The sequence below is a fragment of the Cynara cardunculus genome (genome assembly GCF_001531365.2).
Source record: "Cynara cardunculus var. scolymus isolate 2C chromosome LG 4, CcrdV1, whole genome shotgun sequence".
In the NCBI taxonomy this organism is placed as follows: Eukaryota; Viridiplantae; Streptophyta; class Magnoliopsida; order Asterales; family Asteraceae; genus Cynara; species Cynara cardunculus.
The window spans coordinates 1,008,159-1,027,265 of NC_037531.1; the positions used below are offsets into that span (position 1 = coordinate 1,008,159).

Sequence of the window (19,107 nt, forward strand, 5' to 3'; positions counted from 1 at the left end):
TAATATAATTTTTTATAAAGATAATACTTAATTATTTAGTTAGAATTCAATAATTATCTTAATTATATTTTAGATTTTTTATATTTTAAAATGAGATATTTATTCTCTATTTAATTATATTTATCCGTAGTTAGTTACACAAATTCAAATATGAAGTTTTAATAAGTTGTACTTACACATAATTTACTTATAATCTTGAATTTTAAGTAATAATATGTATTAATATACAATACTTTATGCATAAAAAATATTTTTAATAATTTTTATAAAATACTTTATAATATAATATAGATAGAGATAAGTAATAAATAATCCCAAACACACTCCTAATTTAATTTAAGCGGAAAAAAAAGAGCAAAGAGCGCGCTAGGCTTTGGCGTTGAAATGGCCACCAAATTCAAATAAGGTAGGTTCACCAACCTCTCATCTTATTGCTGTTGCACTTCCATATCATATTGGTCTTCAATATGGTATCAAGCCAGAGTCTCCGACAGCAGGATCAACAGTCGTGACTTCATTCAGGATCTCCGCCCTCGAAGATGAGGTATTTGTTGTTTTACTCCGATGTATGTCGATGTTTCTTCAACTTCTTTTATTTTCTAACCACTCCGTATATGATAATTAACATCCAGAATTTCATTATTCGAAATGCTGTACTGTGATTTACTTGTAGATTTTGAATTTCTCTTCATATACTTGTGATTTTCACCTTTTTATCTGGTAAATATGGTTGCACATTGTAAGAATTCCGAATTTTAGGGTGGATGGCCTTTAATTAGAGCAGATGACCTTTAAAAGAAACGTGGTGTATCTTCAAACCATGCTCCCTACATTGTTAGTGTTAATTATTCAATGTTTACCTTAATAGATGTTTTTAACATTTTCTAAATATTAATAAAAGAAATAACAATGAAATAATGTAGTTATATTGTGGCCAGCCAATGTAGGGAGTGCATCTGAGTGATGTTTTGTTTTTGGTTTTGGCTCCTTACATTAGTTACAAGAATGGTCTGAATGAATGTAGGGAGATGCTCTAATATTCACTTAAAGATATCACTACAGATGAGATATCCCAGACTCTGCATTTATGTAAAGCTTATACTACAGAGATGTGTACTAAATTAGCTAAGCTTATTACTGACCCCTGTTAAAGGGAGTGATCACCTTAAATGGTCCTGCTTTTTTTTGGATTTACATTCTAACAAGTGTGTTAAAATGTTAAACAAGTAGCACCACACTCATGCTCTGAAGGGTACCAAATAAATGTAGATACATTTCTGAAATGGGACAATAAGTTGATGTGGTGTTCTTAATGGAGGAAATTAGAGTAATCAACCCATCACTACCATCATTACCACCAATATGCTGCAATTGTCTGTTAAAGAACTTCAATCCTGATGTCAAACAACTGTTAGACCTAGTTCTGATAATTGCTTAGCTAAAGTTTATTTTGCACAAAAGATCGTATTTTCTAGGTGGATACTAGTCAGCACAATAATCTCTAAATAGAAACTTTCCTGTCTGATCTAACGTCTTTCACGTTTGTTTGCATTTCTTGATCGCTGCTTATATTGGAACATTGGTGTATCCTCTGTTGTCTTGAAAGAGCCACTTACGACGACATTTTAAACTTTCTTTTAATAATTTCTAAGGTGTTTATTGTCTTTCCAGCCATGGTGGATCTGCTTTAAGGGATGCTTTAACTTCTTTGTGAAAAATCCTAAAAACATTGGTTTTTCCATAACTTCACCTCTGAACTGAATTTACAAATTTGCTGCATGCATCAGATAGTCTTTTACTCATTGTGTATTGAATTTGGCTAAGACTGCCCTGGCTTCTCTATGTCAACTGTTGGAAAACTGTTTCCGTTACATGAATATCAATCCTCTGCATATCAAGGTTTCTTTCACTATATCACAAGGACATTCTCACCACTAGCCTTCCATTTGTTCATCCAATGCACTCACCGTCTTTTAAGGTTTTATATCATATTTATATTTCTTTTCTCTTCTAACCCTGGATAAAGTTCTAGAAGATGTGAAACCGCTTCAGTGACTCTTGCTGATGGTGCTTTCAAGAATCAGGACCATACTTCCCATGACTAAACTAGCTAATATGTAGCAAGTCATAGTCATAGGCCCGCATGCAGGTATTATGACAGTACTATCTATACAAGTCCATCTATACTTTAAATTAATTAAACCAGATCATGATGGTTCTTTTTTCAATGTCTGGCTTATGAGAAGATCAAATATGCAACTTTGAGTTTAAACAGTAACTGAGTCCACAAGTTAAAGATTGACTAGCTTACATATGGGGATGGAATGCTAAAAGGGTTTTCCAAACATCTTCGCTTTTAACATCAATGAAACTTACTCCCTGTGTAACTAATGCCACAGGATTGTGGTTAATGTGCTCAATGGTCTAAATAAACACACATCCGAAAAATCTTCTTGGACTAGTTAAAGGTTACCTCACTTATGTCCAGTGTTCTCTTCTGGGAAATTGTCATATCTACCTTGTTCATTGATGCATTTTGTCAGATAGATCACGAAGAAAATGGGAATGACCTCAAAGATTTTTGATCTTTTAATTTTATAGTTGCCTCTCATCAAATGCATGAGAAAAGTAGGAATAAGCTGCATCCACAAATCCACGATTGACTATGAATCCAACAGCGAGTGTCCCTGTCTTTGGAATTTAGCTATTGATCATCCCAAGCAATCCCAGTTAGTCAGTTCTATTCTCAAATCTAAGATTTTATTATAACTTCAGGTAAATCATCTCACCAATTGCTATGTTTCCATGCCTAGTAATTCCCACTCCTAAACTGTTAAAACTGGCTGTCTTTTGAAGGAATAAGTGGTAACACATGATGTGCCTCTGAGGAAGTCCGTTGCTGCAGTGTGAGAGTGTCCTTGTTTCTTGATATAAATAAGAGTTCCCTGATCAGATTGCCCATCACATACAGTGTCAGATAATTAGTTTCCTCCGGGGGAATTTCCAATCTATTTATATTGCACCATATCGAAAAGCTAGTAGGATGGATGATAATAAGAAGAAAAGACACTTAGAGATGTTTTTATCAAGCCAGGTCAGCAGATAATGATTAAGGCTTATTCTAAACCAAACGAACCCGGTATATCCCACCAGGATGGAGGGTCCGGGGAGGGTATGATGTACGCGTACCATACCTCTATCTCTAGGGGTAGAGTCCTAGAGAGACTATTTCCGTGAAGATCCATGACTTATGAAACAATTTTTTAAGGGTTTCTTCTATTACTGCAAACTTGATTGTTTTCACCCAACTGGACTCCTAACTCTTGCATTACTTCAGAATACTTCCAGGAGTGCTTTGGGACAAGGATGCAAAGTTGGCTGAAGAAAAATTCCAGATATGCATAGTGGCCAGACTCGGGTAGAATATATTATATGCAATCTTGAAACATGATAAGATACAAAGTCAGATGCTCTCTTTTGGATGCATAAAACAACAAACCCTTTGTGTCAGGTGCATATTCAGATCACTTTTCAAAAGTGTTAAGCAATGATTATGTCAAAAATCGAGTTCTTCTATTGGCAGTATCACTCACATATGCTTCCATTGTGGTTCCTACAAGACATGGCCTCTTTGACTAAATTCTACCATGTCCTGTTCTGTAGAGATCTTTGTATGACTTAGATTGGCTTTCCAATAGTTGTAATTCCATTCTTTGAATAACTGCAGATACATATATTGTTCTTTGAAACACAACACATACTCAAATTTTAATTCCTATTCGTCCCAGTTGTTCAGAAATGAAGGTGAGACCCACAAATAGAGAATTGTAGAAAAATGGTGTAAATGCGATGCATCTAATTCTTACTGGAAAAGACTTACAGATAGATACGTAGATAACTTTAAGCCGGTGCAATGGAAAGATTGCAAGCCATGAGAACTTTTTCAGAAGGGTGATGAGGATATAGCAATTGAGTCATAGAATAGTAACCGAAGCAATCTTAGTGGATAACCATATAAGCTTTGATAAGTAGATTTTTAGCAACTTTTTTCATGTATGCAAACATACATGGTATAGTAGTATGAATTGTTGGGTCAGATTTTGGTACTATTAGAATATGTATTCATTTATGAAAGCATAAACATACAGTATATGCAAATTGTCAATTATGGAACAAAAATAAAGATGCTCAAAGCCGCCTAAAAAAGAGAACATACAAATAGAACAATCTAAGAAAACAACCCTCAATTTTGTTGAATATACTCGATGATATAATCCCGGAAAACCACTAGGAAAAAAAAGAGAAAGGAAGTAAAGAAAACAAAATTATAGTAAACCACTGCTAATTTTATCGCCTTACTTTATTTATCTGGCTGGCTATAGCAGAGTAGAAGAAGGCACTCTTTTAGCTGTGTACTTTTGTTCTCTGAACTCATCTAAACAGTTGCCTGGTAATCTTCACTCACGATTCCAAGCTGCACATTGAATTCAGACAAAGAGTTAAGATGAAGCCGCCTTAATTGTTAAGAATATACATTTAGACTTATTAGAGCACGGTTCAAATGAGAACTGCAAAGTTGCTGAAAGCCAGGGAACTAATTTATTAATGTATATTTATTGATGAATGTATTCAACTCATTGACAATATACATATTTTGATGAGATTTATATAGTGTATATTTATCGATGAATACATACTAAAAATTAGTTCCCTTGTAGTGTCATACTAAGCTATACTTATTTACTTGGAGTTCAGCACGCTTTAATTTATTCCCTGCAACATGCTGAACAGACTGTGTGGTCTCTTTTAATGACGATTCCGAGCTGTAAACGAATTTAAACCAAGAATTAGAAACGAACCACCAACATTATATGAGATGCTTTTAACATTTGGAGTTTATGTGTATGAATTATATAAAGGTCATTAGCATGCATCACTACCAAAAAAACACGTAGATCGAAAAGTGCATGCATGCATGCATGCATATACCTTGACTCATTGGCATCCTTAGAATCTATATACGATTGAGTGTCATCAATCGTATCGAAGAAAGGATAGATTTCATCATAATCATGAGTAACTTCTTCTTGGATAGTCCATGGCTGTGTGTTGAGCAACTGAGATTGTAATGCCACTAGAGTCTTGCCATCATTCTGATTGCAGTATGTTTGCTGAAGCCACATACCATCATTACCCGTGTTGGACATGGAATCAAAATGAATTCCAGAATGATTGTTATTGTTATAAGATTGATCAAAGAAGGGTGCAACAGGAAGAAATTGCTGTTGATGTTGAAAAAGTGTGAGGCCATTAGCAGCAGATTGCTGGAGACCCATTCCGAGTTGCGATTCAGGTGACGAGTCGATGGTGATCTCTTGTTGTGGTGATTGTTGTTTATAAAAGTGGAGGTGAGATAAAACAGCATAAAGCTCCTTTTCAGCTTGCCTAATTTGGTACTGTAAATGATAGATTTCGCCCAAGCAACCATGAACGGGGAAACGGTCTCGCATGTTGGCTTGGTAGATAATGGAGCGCATGGCTTCGGTTTTCTGAGAGGGGTCGATCTTTTCGAGAATTCTGAGGATTTTCCTGACACCAAAGAGCTTGTGAGCATTCTTGAAAATCTCCGTGTGTTCGGGGCGGAAGTGGGGGGCGAGTGCACACTCAGGGGTGCACCTTTTTCGTTGGTATTTGCAGGCAGCGCAGGCTTGGCTGGTGCCGCCCTTGAGGGTCATAATTTGTTTCTATTGTATGTATGTATGGTGGGGTAGTTAGAGAAATGATATGGTGATGGGTGGGAGTGGGAAGAGAAGAAGAATGGGGGCATCGAGGGAGGGAGGGAGGGAGGAGTCTCTCTGATAATAATAATAAAAATGATAATATATTATTATTATTATTATTATTATTATTATTATGAGTAATTAATTAATTAATTAATTAATGAGGATTAATTTGGTGGAGAAAGAGACCAAGTAAAAGTAGAGTGCGAATTAAGAGGGAGTTTGTTTGTAGGTGGTTGACCATTTGGGAACATTCGTAAGGAGAGATTTGAATTTGATTGTGTGGTGGTCAGCGTCAGACTCACTTCACTCTGGGTCTCGTCTCTTATATATATATATACATATATATATATATATACATACATATATATATATATACATACATATACATACATACATATACATACATACATACATTGAAATACTTAGTTCTACTTTATTATAGTTTCAACGATCAACTTGTATATGAATCTGTTCGATGATTGCTGAACATCTCTTGTAATTATAGAGCTTAAGTTTCCTTAATGACAAACACACATCAAAAGTGATATCAAAGATAAAGTTGAAGAAATAGATGGTCTACTAATGTCCGAAGTGGCATTCAGTGATACCATGACTGTCTACATTAAATATGAAATTTGACCAAGATATTAGTGATTAGGGGTGTTCGCAGTCCGGTTTGGGCGGTTTAACCCCTCGGACCACAAAGCAAACCGTAATTGCGGTTTATAAAATTTTCAAACCGAGCGGTTTGACATCAAGTGCCAGACAGATCACGAAAAGACGGTCTAGTCTGACTGGTTTAGGCGGGTTGAGCCTTTAATGGACTTTAAATATTAAACTTAAAAACATATATAATTTAGAATTTTAGATTAAATATCTATTTTAACAAAACAAAATATCCAAACAAATAAATGTAATAATTAAGTAGCTTTTGAGTCCAAAATTCAAACAATCCAAAGTCCAAACAAATAAATATAAAATACATATTAGAAAACAAAGAAATCAACAAAGTAACAACTTCATTGTGAATATTGAGTAACAAAATCCACGATTTCACAACCTTCAATTCTTGACCAAACAAAATTAAAGACAAATCTTAGTTGGTTGAATCACTTGGTTGATGTCTTGATGATGTGTGCCGAAATCAAACCATGGATTAGAAAAGATCGATAGATTGATAGAGTTCTTGAGGGATTTCAAAATTTGGAGAACGTCAATGTCAAATGTGTCGATTTGTTTACTGATTTAGGGATTTTTAGGCCGCGATTCTTTTGGATTTGATTATGTTAGATGTCTGGCTTTATGTTGAGTTTAAGGATATATTTGGGTCATAACCCATAAGTTAAAAAAGTTGAGTTTGTTAATACTAATATATATTGTATATATATATATATATATATACATACATATTTGGCGGTCGGTTTGGTCCAAACCCCCCAAAAAAGGTTCCAGACCGGATTGGACTGCCCGGTTTTGTTATTTTTCAAACCAGACCAAACTGCCAGACCGTTCAAACCGCCAAAAACGGTTCGATTTGACTTGGTTTGACCGGTTTGAGCGGTTCAACGGTTTTTTTTGAACACCCCTATTCGTGCTTTGCCTTACCATTACTCCGATGTGTGTTTGGTTTTAGATTTATTTTGTTTCTTTTTCTCGGTGTTGATGCAGATAAGGTAAAAAAAAAGTAGGTCTGTTCATCGGTTGACATCCATTGGATGTGAGGGGAACCGAACCTTTCCAATCATTCATTGAATGTTGGATTTTGTCAATTGATCCGATCCGATTAACATTGGATAACCGATCCGATCCAATCCAATCTAATGGATGATTGGATAGGTTCATTTTCATCCATTTGATACTTTCATTGGATATCCATCAGATATCCAATGGATGATCCGATGAGATTGGATTCATCCAATGTGTTAATTCAATCCAATTCTCTAACAATGATGCAAATTAATTAATCACTTATTATATGTGTTAAAACCAACACAAGGGAAGTTAAAAATTCAAAGTCTCACATAAAACAAATTCCGATTTAAGCAATTTGAAAATAAATTAATTGGATGAATTGGATAATGGTTGGATGGACAACTGGATGGTCATCGGATGATTTATTGGATGAGTAATTAGATGTTGATCGGTTCGATTCTATTTTGGTCAGTTCTAGACTGCCATCCGAGAACCGACCGATCCAGATTGGATGTTGAAAATTTCAATCCGATTCGATCCAATTACAATTGTATATTCAATTATGGTCGGTCAAATTCTAATTGGATCAATCGATTTCAATTGGATCGATTGATTTTCTACACACCCCTAAAGAAAAGGGTAAGTAATACAAAAAACATTTAATATTTAAATCTATAGAGAAAAATATTGCCATATAACTAAAAATATGGAGTTGTTAATTTACAAATACTGTAAAAAATATATTTCAGCAAATTGTAACCATTAGAATTTAGTAGTTTATTTGGGTTTTAAATCATTTGTAAAGTTTGCTTTTAGACCCCAAAATGAAGGTTTAGAAAGTTGATTCCTTAAAATATGAATCAACCTAAAGTTGGAAATACAATTTTCCCTTCTGTTATCCATAGATGCCAAATTTTTTGTTCTACATTTCTGACGTATAAAGCTTCACACGGGGCCATGCTAATACTGGCTTGCCAGCTATTTTTGTTATATGCGAAATCCACAAGTTATAGAGACTCGTCCCAATCATCGGACCACTCAAGAGCACAAGCCCATAACATATCTTCTAGGGTTTGAATAGTTCTTTCAGTCTGACTATCTTTTTGTGGATGAAAAGCGGACCTCATAGTCAATCTCGTACCCTAGGCTTGATGAAGACTTTCCGTAATCAAGATGTTCGATCCAATGTGATAGAAACTAACATGCCATGCAATATCACAATTTTCTGATATAATAGGTCGGGCAATTTACTCACAGGGTGCATCCCTTGTATAGGTAGGAAATTAGCCGACTTTGTCAAATGGTCAACTACTACCCAAATAGCATTATGTCGTCTTTGTGCTTTTGGCAGTCTTGTCACAAAATCACAAAGATATATTCTCATTTCCAAATTGGAAAATCTAATGGTTGTAACAATCTGCTAGCCTGCTGATGCTCGATCTTCACTTTCTTGCAAGTATGACACTTTGCCACGTATTCATTTATATCTCGTTTCATACCTTTCCATCAAAATATTGTTTTAGATCTCGGTACATTTTAGTGGATCCGGAATGAATCGAGAAAAAATATGGCTTCGCTCAAAACTGCTTCCTCGAGTTAGGATTGTCAGGTACATAAAGTCGAATATGGAACTAGATAGTACCTTTATCATCAACTCGAAAATCTGAGCAAAAATCATCTTTTAGCCTTTTGTAAGATAGCTTAAAGTTCTCTATCATGTTGTTGAGCCTCTTTGATATGAGAAACAAGAGTTGATTCAACCGTCAGACTAGACAAAACTTCATTTCCACCACCATAGCACAAAGCGATACCTATATGTTCCAGATCTGAAGTAATATGGGGCTGAAAAGTTAAGGACAATACACTACCAATGCTTTTACGGGTAAGGGCATTGGCGACAACATTTGCTTTGCATGGATGATATTGAATCCGAATGTCGTAGTCTTTAAGAAGTTACTTCATGCTTTTGTGATCAGTAAATATATCACAAGTCTCACCGTATAGATAGTGACACCATATTTTGAGTGCAAAAACGACTGTTGCCAACTCACGATCATGATTCATGAGTAAGGTGTTTTACCTCATAGGGTTTGAGTTGGCGTGAAGCGTACGTAATCACTTTTTCGTTTTCAAACGTGTTGCATACGTTGAAGGGCTGAAGCATAATCTCATTAGCATTAGTCAGTTGTATGATAAAGATTTCACAGTGAAATTTTCTAAGAATTAGGCGGCGTTTGTTTTTTAAGAGGTGCTGAAGTCTGAAGTCTGAATTCACTTATGATTTTTAAGAGGTTGTGCTGAAGTATGAAATCTGAATCAGTCAGACTGTTTGTTTTTTGCGTCTGAAATCTGAAGTTTGAAGATGAGAGATCGAGAGTTGATATGGATCAACAGTTGACAAAGTTGAGAGATGAGAGATTGAGACAGAAGAGTTGATCTAGAGAAATCGAGCGCAAAGAGATCAGAGTAGGTAGGCGACGATTTGAAATAAGAGGTAATAAGAGGTTTCGCAACCACTTAAATTTTTAGACCTAATAAGAGCTTTTAAGCTCTTAATTGAAAAAAAAAACAAACACATTGAATCCTCTTATGTCTGACCGATTCAGACTTAAGAGGACATTAAGAGCTTTTTTATTAAAAACAAACAGCCCCTTAATGTTATGTCTTTGACAAAGATGACAAGGTTGCTCTTACAGGCTCTCGTTTGGAGAATGTGTATATTATCAACATAGATTCTACTCTAATTGAGAATAATTATTTTCTATCTAAAGCCTCTTCAGACATCAACTGGTTATGGCACAAATGACTTTCTCATCTCAACTTCCAGACGCTGAATGAGTTGTCTCGAAAAGATCTTGTCACTGGCCTTCTTCAACACTTCTTTGCAAATGAATCTCTTTGCTCAGCATATGAAAAGGGAAAGCAGACAACGGCTAGCTTCAAATCCAAGCAAGTTTCTTCATTGACTTCTCCACTTCAGTTATTACACATGGATATATTTGGTCCAGTCAACATGCAATCAATAGCTGGAAAGAAATATACACTTGTCATTGTTGATGAGTATTCCAGGTATACTCGAGTCTTCTTTCTTAGATCTAAAAGTGATGCACCTGAAGAAATCATTTCGTTCATCAAACACATAGAAGTACTAAACAAAATCAAAGTATGATTTATAAGGAGTGATCACGGTACTGAGTTCAAGAATTGTGCTGTTGATAGCTTCTTTGAGAACAAGGGAATCTTACACAACTTTGCATCTGTGAGAACTCAACAAAACAGAGTTGCTGAAAGAAGAAATCGAACAATCATTGATGTTGCTCGATCCATGCTCACAAATCCCATCTTCCTACTCAATTCTGGGCTGAAGCTGTCAATATTGCTTTCTTTACTCAAAATCGATCTCTGATCGTCAAGAGATTCAAGAAGACAACTTATGAACTTTTCCATAGAAGAAAGCCTTCTCTTAGCTTTCTTCATATATTTGGTTGCACTTGTTATATTCTCAACAACAGAGACCAACTTGGAAAGTTTGATCCCGAAGCTGATGAAAGAATCTTTCTTGGATATTCTTTAGTATCCAAATTCTTCAGAGTATTCAACAAATGACGAAAATATATTGAAGAAACTATTCACGTCACCTTTGATGAATCTCAATCAGCTCATTCTAAACACATGTATGATGATGATGAAGAATTATAAAGCTGGATGATCCTCACTATGGACAACCTGAAGCTTCCTGAGAAGCTGATGACGATTCATATATTATTCCAGACGTGACTAATAACCAAGGCGAATCCTCTTCAGGGATTGTTGCAGTGCCCATTAGTCACTTACCCCCTTTTACTTCAAACACTGATCTTTCAATTGCTGAAAACCCTTCAGCTTCAGAACCTTTATCAGTTGTCGAATTGATCTGAGTCTCCTTTAGCAATCCAACCTATTGCTGAAGAATCTGTTGCTGAAGCCTCATTCTCTTTACCTGAACATCTAACCTCAGATGATAATCCCCTGTCAGTTCAGCGATGGACTAAAGACTATCCAATACATCAAATTTTTGGTGATCCAAGTACAGGTATTCAGACACGTCGAGGTCTAGGTAATATCTGTCTTTTTGTCTACTTTCTATCTTTAGTTGAACCCAAGAAAATTAATGAGGCTATCTCCGACCCTAGTTGGGTCATTGCCATGCAAGAGGAACTCATTGAACTTTATAGGAACAATGTCTGGTACCTTGTCCCACGTCCATATGACAAAACTATGTAGGCACCAAGTGGGTTTTTCGCAATAAGTTAGACGAACAAGGAGTTGTGACCCGCAACAAGTCTCGTCTTTTTGCTCAGGGTTACAGATAAGAAGGAATCGACTATGATGAAACTTTCACACCAGTGGCTAGATTCGAAGCTATTCGACTATTTCTAGCCTTTGCTGCCCATAAAGACTTTAAAGTGTTTCTGATTGTCCCAAAATATCACCGAATCAGATAAATCTTGTAAGAATAAGATGAACAAGTAGAGAGAATTTTAACCCAAATGATTTTGTATTGAATTCTTCAATGATTACAATAATTCTCTCATTAATGACAATTAACTCTCAACAATGATGATTAGCACAACAAACTACAAAGCATTACTTATTAATACTACGAAAGCAATAAAGGCTAAACTATTACAAAATGAGAGAAACTAGCTTGAATACAACATTAAAGCACAACATTGAACCCAACATTCTCCCCCTTTGGATTCAAGCTCAAGACAATGTAAATTTAGATCGTCGAAATCCCAGATTTGTCTCACACCTCCTTAAGGCACTATGATATTGCAACTTTTCATCCAGAAGCTCTAAACCACTTATCAAAAGGAACCTTTCTCTTGGACTCATCTATCACGTTCTGCCGCCTTGTCATCAGTAGCTTTAATTCTTTCAAGAGCTTTGCGTATTATCTTGATCGTCTGCACACAGTACTTATTTAGCTCGCGAAATCTCATTAACCTCTTAGCTCTATCAACACCATCATAGATCACACCAAATTCAGGATCTTCAAGTATCAGAAACATAGGGTAGCCTTCAATGTCATCAAGGTCTTGGTTAGGTCTCTTCAAGTTTACAATCTTTTGATTGCTCTCGAAACCCATTTGTACGTCAATCATCGAAGACAACATGAAATGACTCTTTAGATATCTCTTGATCGCTTCAAGACCAAGAACCACTCCTTTTCTTCTAACCGTTAGATCACGAATCTCATGATATAGATGCTCCAAATCTTTGAGATAGAGGTTCGGAAAATCAGCTTCACTGAACGTCCAAATATGACCATCTTGTCTCGTCACAGTGTATACTGGATACCAGACTCTTACGAGTTTGTTGGCATCAATACTCTTGATTGAAACAATTCGGTGTCTGGTGCGTACTTGACTAATTAACTAGCGCTTCGCTTTAAGAAAATGCTTGTACTCCACATGATATTCACGCGTTTCCTTGAGAATTCCGATTATTTTATCTCCGCTCAGAGCTTTATGATGACGTACGAAGACTGCAAAGTAGATGTCTTCGAGATACAGTTCTCTGATTCGAGCTCTATCAAATCCTGGGACGTTGGCGCGAATAGAAAACGGTACATAATTTTTAGAAAATATCTCTGTCGGATCAGGTACCCCCTTTGTGGTATCGCATGCGCCTTGAGACATTACGGTAGGAGCTTCAGGAGAGGATTGATGATCAGACTGGAACGAAAAGATTGGATCATCTTCATTGATGTCTGCTTCGAAGTCAAAGAATATGTCCCCTGATCCATCAATATTGTCAATGTCAACACCATAATCTCGAACTCCTCCTAGTTTTGTTGAAAATACATCATTGAAACCCACGTTTGTAGACAGATCCAAAAGCAACCTTGTTTCTACAGTGGAGAACGCCGGCTTTGCAACCATTGGCTCGATCACTGAATCTGCCGCTATAACTAACTCCTGACCTGTAGTCCGTTCACTCGTACCAGCTTGAACCGGACTTTCTTCTCTGATCTCTTCAGGTTCCGACTCCCCAGAAACACCCGCAACACCCATCGAAGACTCAGCCGACCTCTGTTTTTTATCTCCTCCCCCTCATGGTGATCAGGATCGTCCTGATCATCATGCCTTCTTTTCAAATAGGTGGCTTGAGCTTGGCATGTACTCTCTAATGTTGATACCCGTTCGGAGAGGGCATCAATGGAATTCTGCATTTGAGTAAGTGCTTTGGTGTTTGAAGCGATTGTAGAACTAAGTGTTGATCATCTCTCTCAGTGATTTCATGATAATCCCTTTTACCTTATACGAAGTATTTATGTTTCTGTCATTCAGTTCCAACGATCTTCACTGAGTCTGTTCAGTGATCGCTGAGAACATATAATATAAATCTATCAGCGATCGCTGAGAACATGTAATGTACATCGTCTTTTCAGTGATCGCTGAGAAACTGAAGATTAGAGATTGACGAGTTCGTGATCTGAAGCGGTATTCAATGATTACAACCTAGTCTACATATGTGTGAAGACTGCCCAAGCCTCAGCAAATGCTAAAGAGACCTTCAGGTTATTCCAACATTCAACGATCATAAGAAGCTTGTTGAGCAAGATTGTTTTTGTCTTGTCCTTATACACACAAAGGACAAACCCATACCCTTTCTAGAGTATAGAATGATACGGAGCCGATTAGTTAACTCTACTACCCACCAACTCCATGAAAAGATGTCTGCTTATGAATAGGCTTTTGTACTATTCACTGTAGCAAAGGACAAGTCTTTCTCTAAAGACTTGACACGTGTTCAAACCCTAACGTAGTGCATTAAATGTGCATTTAATGCAATAGGTATAAATAAATGTGCTCTATCTTCATGTAGAGATACGACTAATACTTAATCTTGAACCCTAACTTATGTTCATAAGTAAAAGAACACATCTAAGAACACAATACACTTATCTTCTAAAGCAAGTTAAAATTGCTTTTGTAGTATTCTAAATAGTTCTTACCCAGAAAGAACTCACATCCTTCTAATCTCTTACATCAAATCTTTTCTCTTTGCTAAGAACTAGTGTGTTACTTAGATTGTTTAGATAAGTTATATTTACCTTATCTTTTCTCCTTGTAAAATTTGTATTGATATTTTTTATCAATATATATTTTAAATTTGAAAAGATTACTGTATTTGTATTCATCCCCCCTTCTACAAACTGTTATACACATCTTGTAGACCCTAACGCGACCAACACTTAGCTTGGAAAAACTAGAAGCTACAACGCTTTGGAAAGAAAGAAACATTTTTACCCTACTTAGATCTTAATGTAATTATTCTAATAAAATTACTTAGGTCTTAATGTACTTAAACAACGTAGACTTTAAGAAGGACAACCGAATACGAATTGAAAACTCAACCGTAATACTAGCCTTATGCATTTTCATTCCAACCGTTTCTGTCCCTCTTATTTCTAAACATTTTTACCCTACTTAGAGATCAATCCAAATTATATTTTCTAAATGAAAGTTGTAGGTTGGTAACATGTGAGTCTATTGCTTTTGAAATCATCTCATTTGTATCATCCATCTATTTTATATGAATTTTACAAAATTGCAAATTAATCCCTAATATAGTGTAAACAACCCTGAAAATACACTGTTTCGAGCAACTTAAAGTCATAACTGGATTTTCGACCTTTCATGAAAGTTATAGTATACAGTAAGGTCTTTCTAACTGCAAAATACGACGTTATTCCGACTTACGGTTTGTGAGTGACTGTCAAAGTACGGAAGTTGCATTGTCGGTAAAATTCGATTCCGCAATTCCCGACTAACTTTTATGATCCAACTTCCATGATTCGCTACATTTACATGCCATAAACATACTTCAACATGCTAAACAATAAAACAAGTCCAATGGTCGCTAACCTAAGCTTAATCATGCATTTTTACTATTTTCAACATTTAACCGAACAATTGGTGTGCGGTTAAACATATATACTCACAATCTAATCATATTGAAACTATAATATACCATTTTAATTTCTACATCAATTTAACCAATCATAACATTTTAAGCATGAAATATATAATAATTTTAACAACGTCAATCCATAAACTTAGACATAAACATCCTAATAAAAATGAATGAAATTTATAACTTTAAGAAGGGTTCGAAGAGTGGATTTCGAATATATCTTTGTTACCTCGATTCCCTTAATAACTTGACGTGAAATTTAGAGAGAAGACGAGAGTTTTAGAAAGAGTGAGACGAGAGAAGTAGGCGGTTCATCACCGTCTTCTCATTTTATGTGCGTGCGCACACACACATATATATATAATTAAAAAAAAAAGAAAAAATTATATATATATAATTTTTTTTAATTATATATATATATATATATATATATATAGTTTAACTATTTGGTGGTTTTAACCCTTCAAGTTAGATTCTCAACTTTATGCCAATATAGGTATAAAATTCAACGTTTGACACAAAACTAGTCCAATGTACAAGTTGGTTAAGCATATGGTACAAATATGTTATGCACAATTCTTCCAAAAATTCACTTAACCCAATTTGTACGAGTTAACAGAACACATATATTATATCATGACATAGCTCTTCGTTAGAAATAAAGTCATCAAATTGTTGTGATCCGAAAGCATCAGTTGGGTTTGGCAATCTTAGAATTCTCCGCAGCCTTTTTAGAGTTAGACGACTCATGAATTCGTCCACATGCCCTTCAAAGTATAAGTGGTCTCCTTCTTTTGACAAGGTAAGTGTATGCCATAATTGCTGCAAGTAGACCATAGGAACTTCTGCCGTAGCCGATAAGGAATAAGCGATCGGGTGTCCTCGTAAGATTTCAGGGATAATGGGGTATTCACAAGGCATGTCAAAGTTAAAGTGATGGTTATTACGTTTGATGTCAAGATATAGGTATTGAGGAAAAATGGCTTCATCTAGGATCACGTTATTTTGTGACTGGGGAGGCTGGGAAAGGTTATCTAATTTGACCGAGGGGATATGGGTTTCCTCGTCAGATCTTTGTGGGTTTTGGATATTTTTCTTCAGCCATTTTCTTGTAAGGAAGAAAAAAATATTAGATTTTCAAATGAATTAATTTTTCACAAAATATCAACACATGATACAAAAACCTAACACTATGATTTGCCAAAAATTTCTAATTTTCCTCCAAAAACTAAGAAAAAATTCGATATTAGCGTTTTCGTTCAAATCAGAACAAAAAAAATACTAAAAAAATAACAACTTCAATTTTTTTTAACAAAAACAAAAACAAAAACAAAAACAAATACTAACTAAAAAATTAACAAGTATCTAAAAACAACTAAGACTAAAAAAAAATTAAAACTAAAAAAAAAAATACTAAGATAAAAAAAATAATACTAAAAAAATTAAGCACAAAAAAAAAAAAATACTAAACTAAAAAAATACAAATACTAAAAAATATTAAAACTAAAGAAAATCTAACCCTAACAAAAAAAAAATCAATTTTTTTTATTTAGAGAAAAAAATCGAACTCTAAACTAAAAAAAATATAAAAAAATTTACCTACCAATATTTTTTTTTAAAAATCTAATATTATAAACAAAATAACAAAAAAAATATACTATGACAAATATAAAAAAAATACTACAAACAAAATCCTAAAAAAATATAACACTAAAAAAAATTCGTCCGGATAAGGAATCCGGACACCATCACACAATGAAGTTTAACTCTAGTCAACTCACCGGTGAACTTTACGGTCAAAATCATAACAGGTTCACAAATCTAACCTAATACGGATAAATGACTCAAGGAATTACATTCAGAGAAGTCCACAATCAAATCCGATTAACTATCAATCAACAGTCCAAATAGATTAAGGTCCAAAAAGTGAAAGTTCTTAAGGACATTATTAAGTTCAAAACATTCCAAATTCATGATTTTAACAATTTCAGATTTATAGTTCTTATTACCAGATTCATATTTAAGTTTATGATTATGATGATCGATTTAGTCCAAATAACAATTGACAAACCTTTTAATGTTCAACAAACCAATGAAGTACGGATGATTAAGATTCAAAGAAAGTTAAGATGAAGATGAATAAGATCTTGAAGAACACAACAAGTTGTCCGGATAAGATGAGTCTCGAATGAAAGCTTGAGCGAATGTAAACAGCAAAGAGTGAAATGAAAATCGGATAACAACTTATATAGGTGAACAAAAAACTCTTGACATTACTGTCCGGACAAAGTGTTCTCCGGATTGAAGATTTATCAGACAAAGAGTTGTCCGGATTCGACTCAAGAATATACACTAACACTCGAGAAGTACGTATGAAGTTTTGAACGATTAGACTCATCTCCGGATGACTCTTCAACCGGATTAGACAAAATCCGGATGACACAATGACTGGATATGAAATAAAAATTATCCAAGTCACTCAAGATTAACAATGTTAGCTCTCATATTTCATTTAATGTAAAAGTATGAAAAAATATTACTGCAAGTGTTGACAGAAGGGTTCTACCACAGAAGACCACAGAGGACCAACAACAGAAGCTATACAAAAGCATTCAAGTCAAGAATGACAGAACCTCTGTTGTCTCTCACAGAGGTTCTGGAAAATGGTCCTCTGTTTTCAAGTGCTTACAAGTCATATCCAGCAGAGCCTCTGGGATGACTCACAGAGGGTCTGCAGTTTATCTTCTGTGAAGAACCACTTCTCACTGCTTTACTTAGGTCTGTTAGCTGMACGTGCTTATCACGTGACTATGTTTGTAATCTGCTTTATTTGAACGRCKTAGATCATTTCACTTGTCTAGGTCATGTCAGAAAAACCGTTAGCAACTAATATAAATAGCAGCTTAGGCCTTTGTAATTCAGTGTGCTTCCGTATTGTAATTGTCAATATTTTCAATAGAATTGAAAATCATTTGAAGCTTTTCTCTCGTGTTCTTCATATTCTTCATCTGTTCTTGATTGATTATTTACTCTGTTTGTTCATTTAATTGTTTCCGCTGCACTGTAATCGTTCTAAGAGTTCATCCAGAGTAAGTGATTAAATACCAAGCTGAATCTAAAGGTCCTAACAATTGGTATCAGAGCAGGAATCAAATTCTAATTTGATTTATTCTGTTATTGGTATTAATCTGCATTTGCTCAAGAACACCAGTCTTCTTCTTCAGGAGCAAGTACATAAATATACTCCTGAAAGATGCATCTTGGGTTGACATATAGTGCGACTTAATAAAATGAGTTTCAAACTTAAATCTTAAGTTTGGAGGTTAAGCAAACTTTACAACGCTCCCGTTTGATACCGGATAAAGCAAGACCTTGTTGTTGTGAGAATTCTTAATTCATGAGTTGTAGGGAGGGATTTATGTCACCACAAACAGAGACTAAAGCAAGTGTTGGATTCCTCAATCTTCAGAAATTTCATCGTAAATCTGAACTAATCCGTTATTTCTTTCATCGCCCCCAATATGCCAATATTGGCACTGATAGTACGTAAAGTTACCCTGTTTTACTCTATTATATCAGTTTCATCTTATTCATATTTTTCTTCTTCTTTCAATGGCGAATCGGGCCAGTACATCTTTCATGAGCACTGGTTCTCAATCTAAACCTC

General features: G+C 35.1%; 1 protein-coding gene and 1 long non-coding RNA gene across 2 annotated transcripts; one reads left to right on the forward strand and one right to left on the reverse strand.

Annotated features, from left to right (window-relative positions):
• The first annotated feature begins 443 nt into the window (after nt 1–443).
• On the forward strand, nt 444–3,725 carry LOC112511863. The gene is made up of 2 exons (XR_003069131.1): nt 444–544; nt 3,338–3,725. It is a non-coding gene; the product is annotated as an uncharacterized LOC112511863 (long non-coding RNA).
• Nucleotides 3,726–4,435: 710 nt separating this feature from the next.
• LOC112511353 (LOB domain-containing protein 27) lies at nt 4,436–16,361 on the reverse strand. Its single transcript, XM_025116949.1, has 5 exons — nt 16,058–16,361; nt 13,844–13,903; nt 4,990–5,740; nt 4,745–4,823; nt 4,436–4,474 (listed from the first exon to the last, which is right to left on the reverse strand). Exons 1-5 carry the CDS (start codon nt 16,359–16,361, stop codon nt 4,436–4,438), a joined length of 1,233 nt encoding a protein of 410 aa, XP_024972717.1.
• Between the last annotated feature and the right edge of the window lie 2,746 nt (nt 16,362–19,107).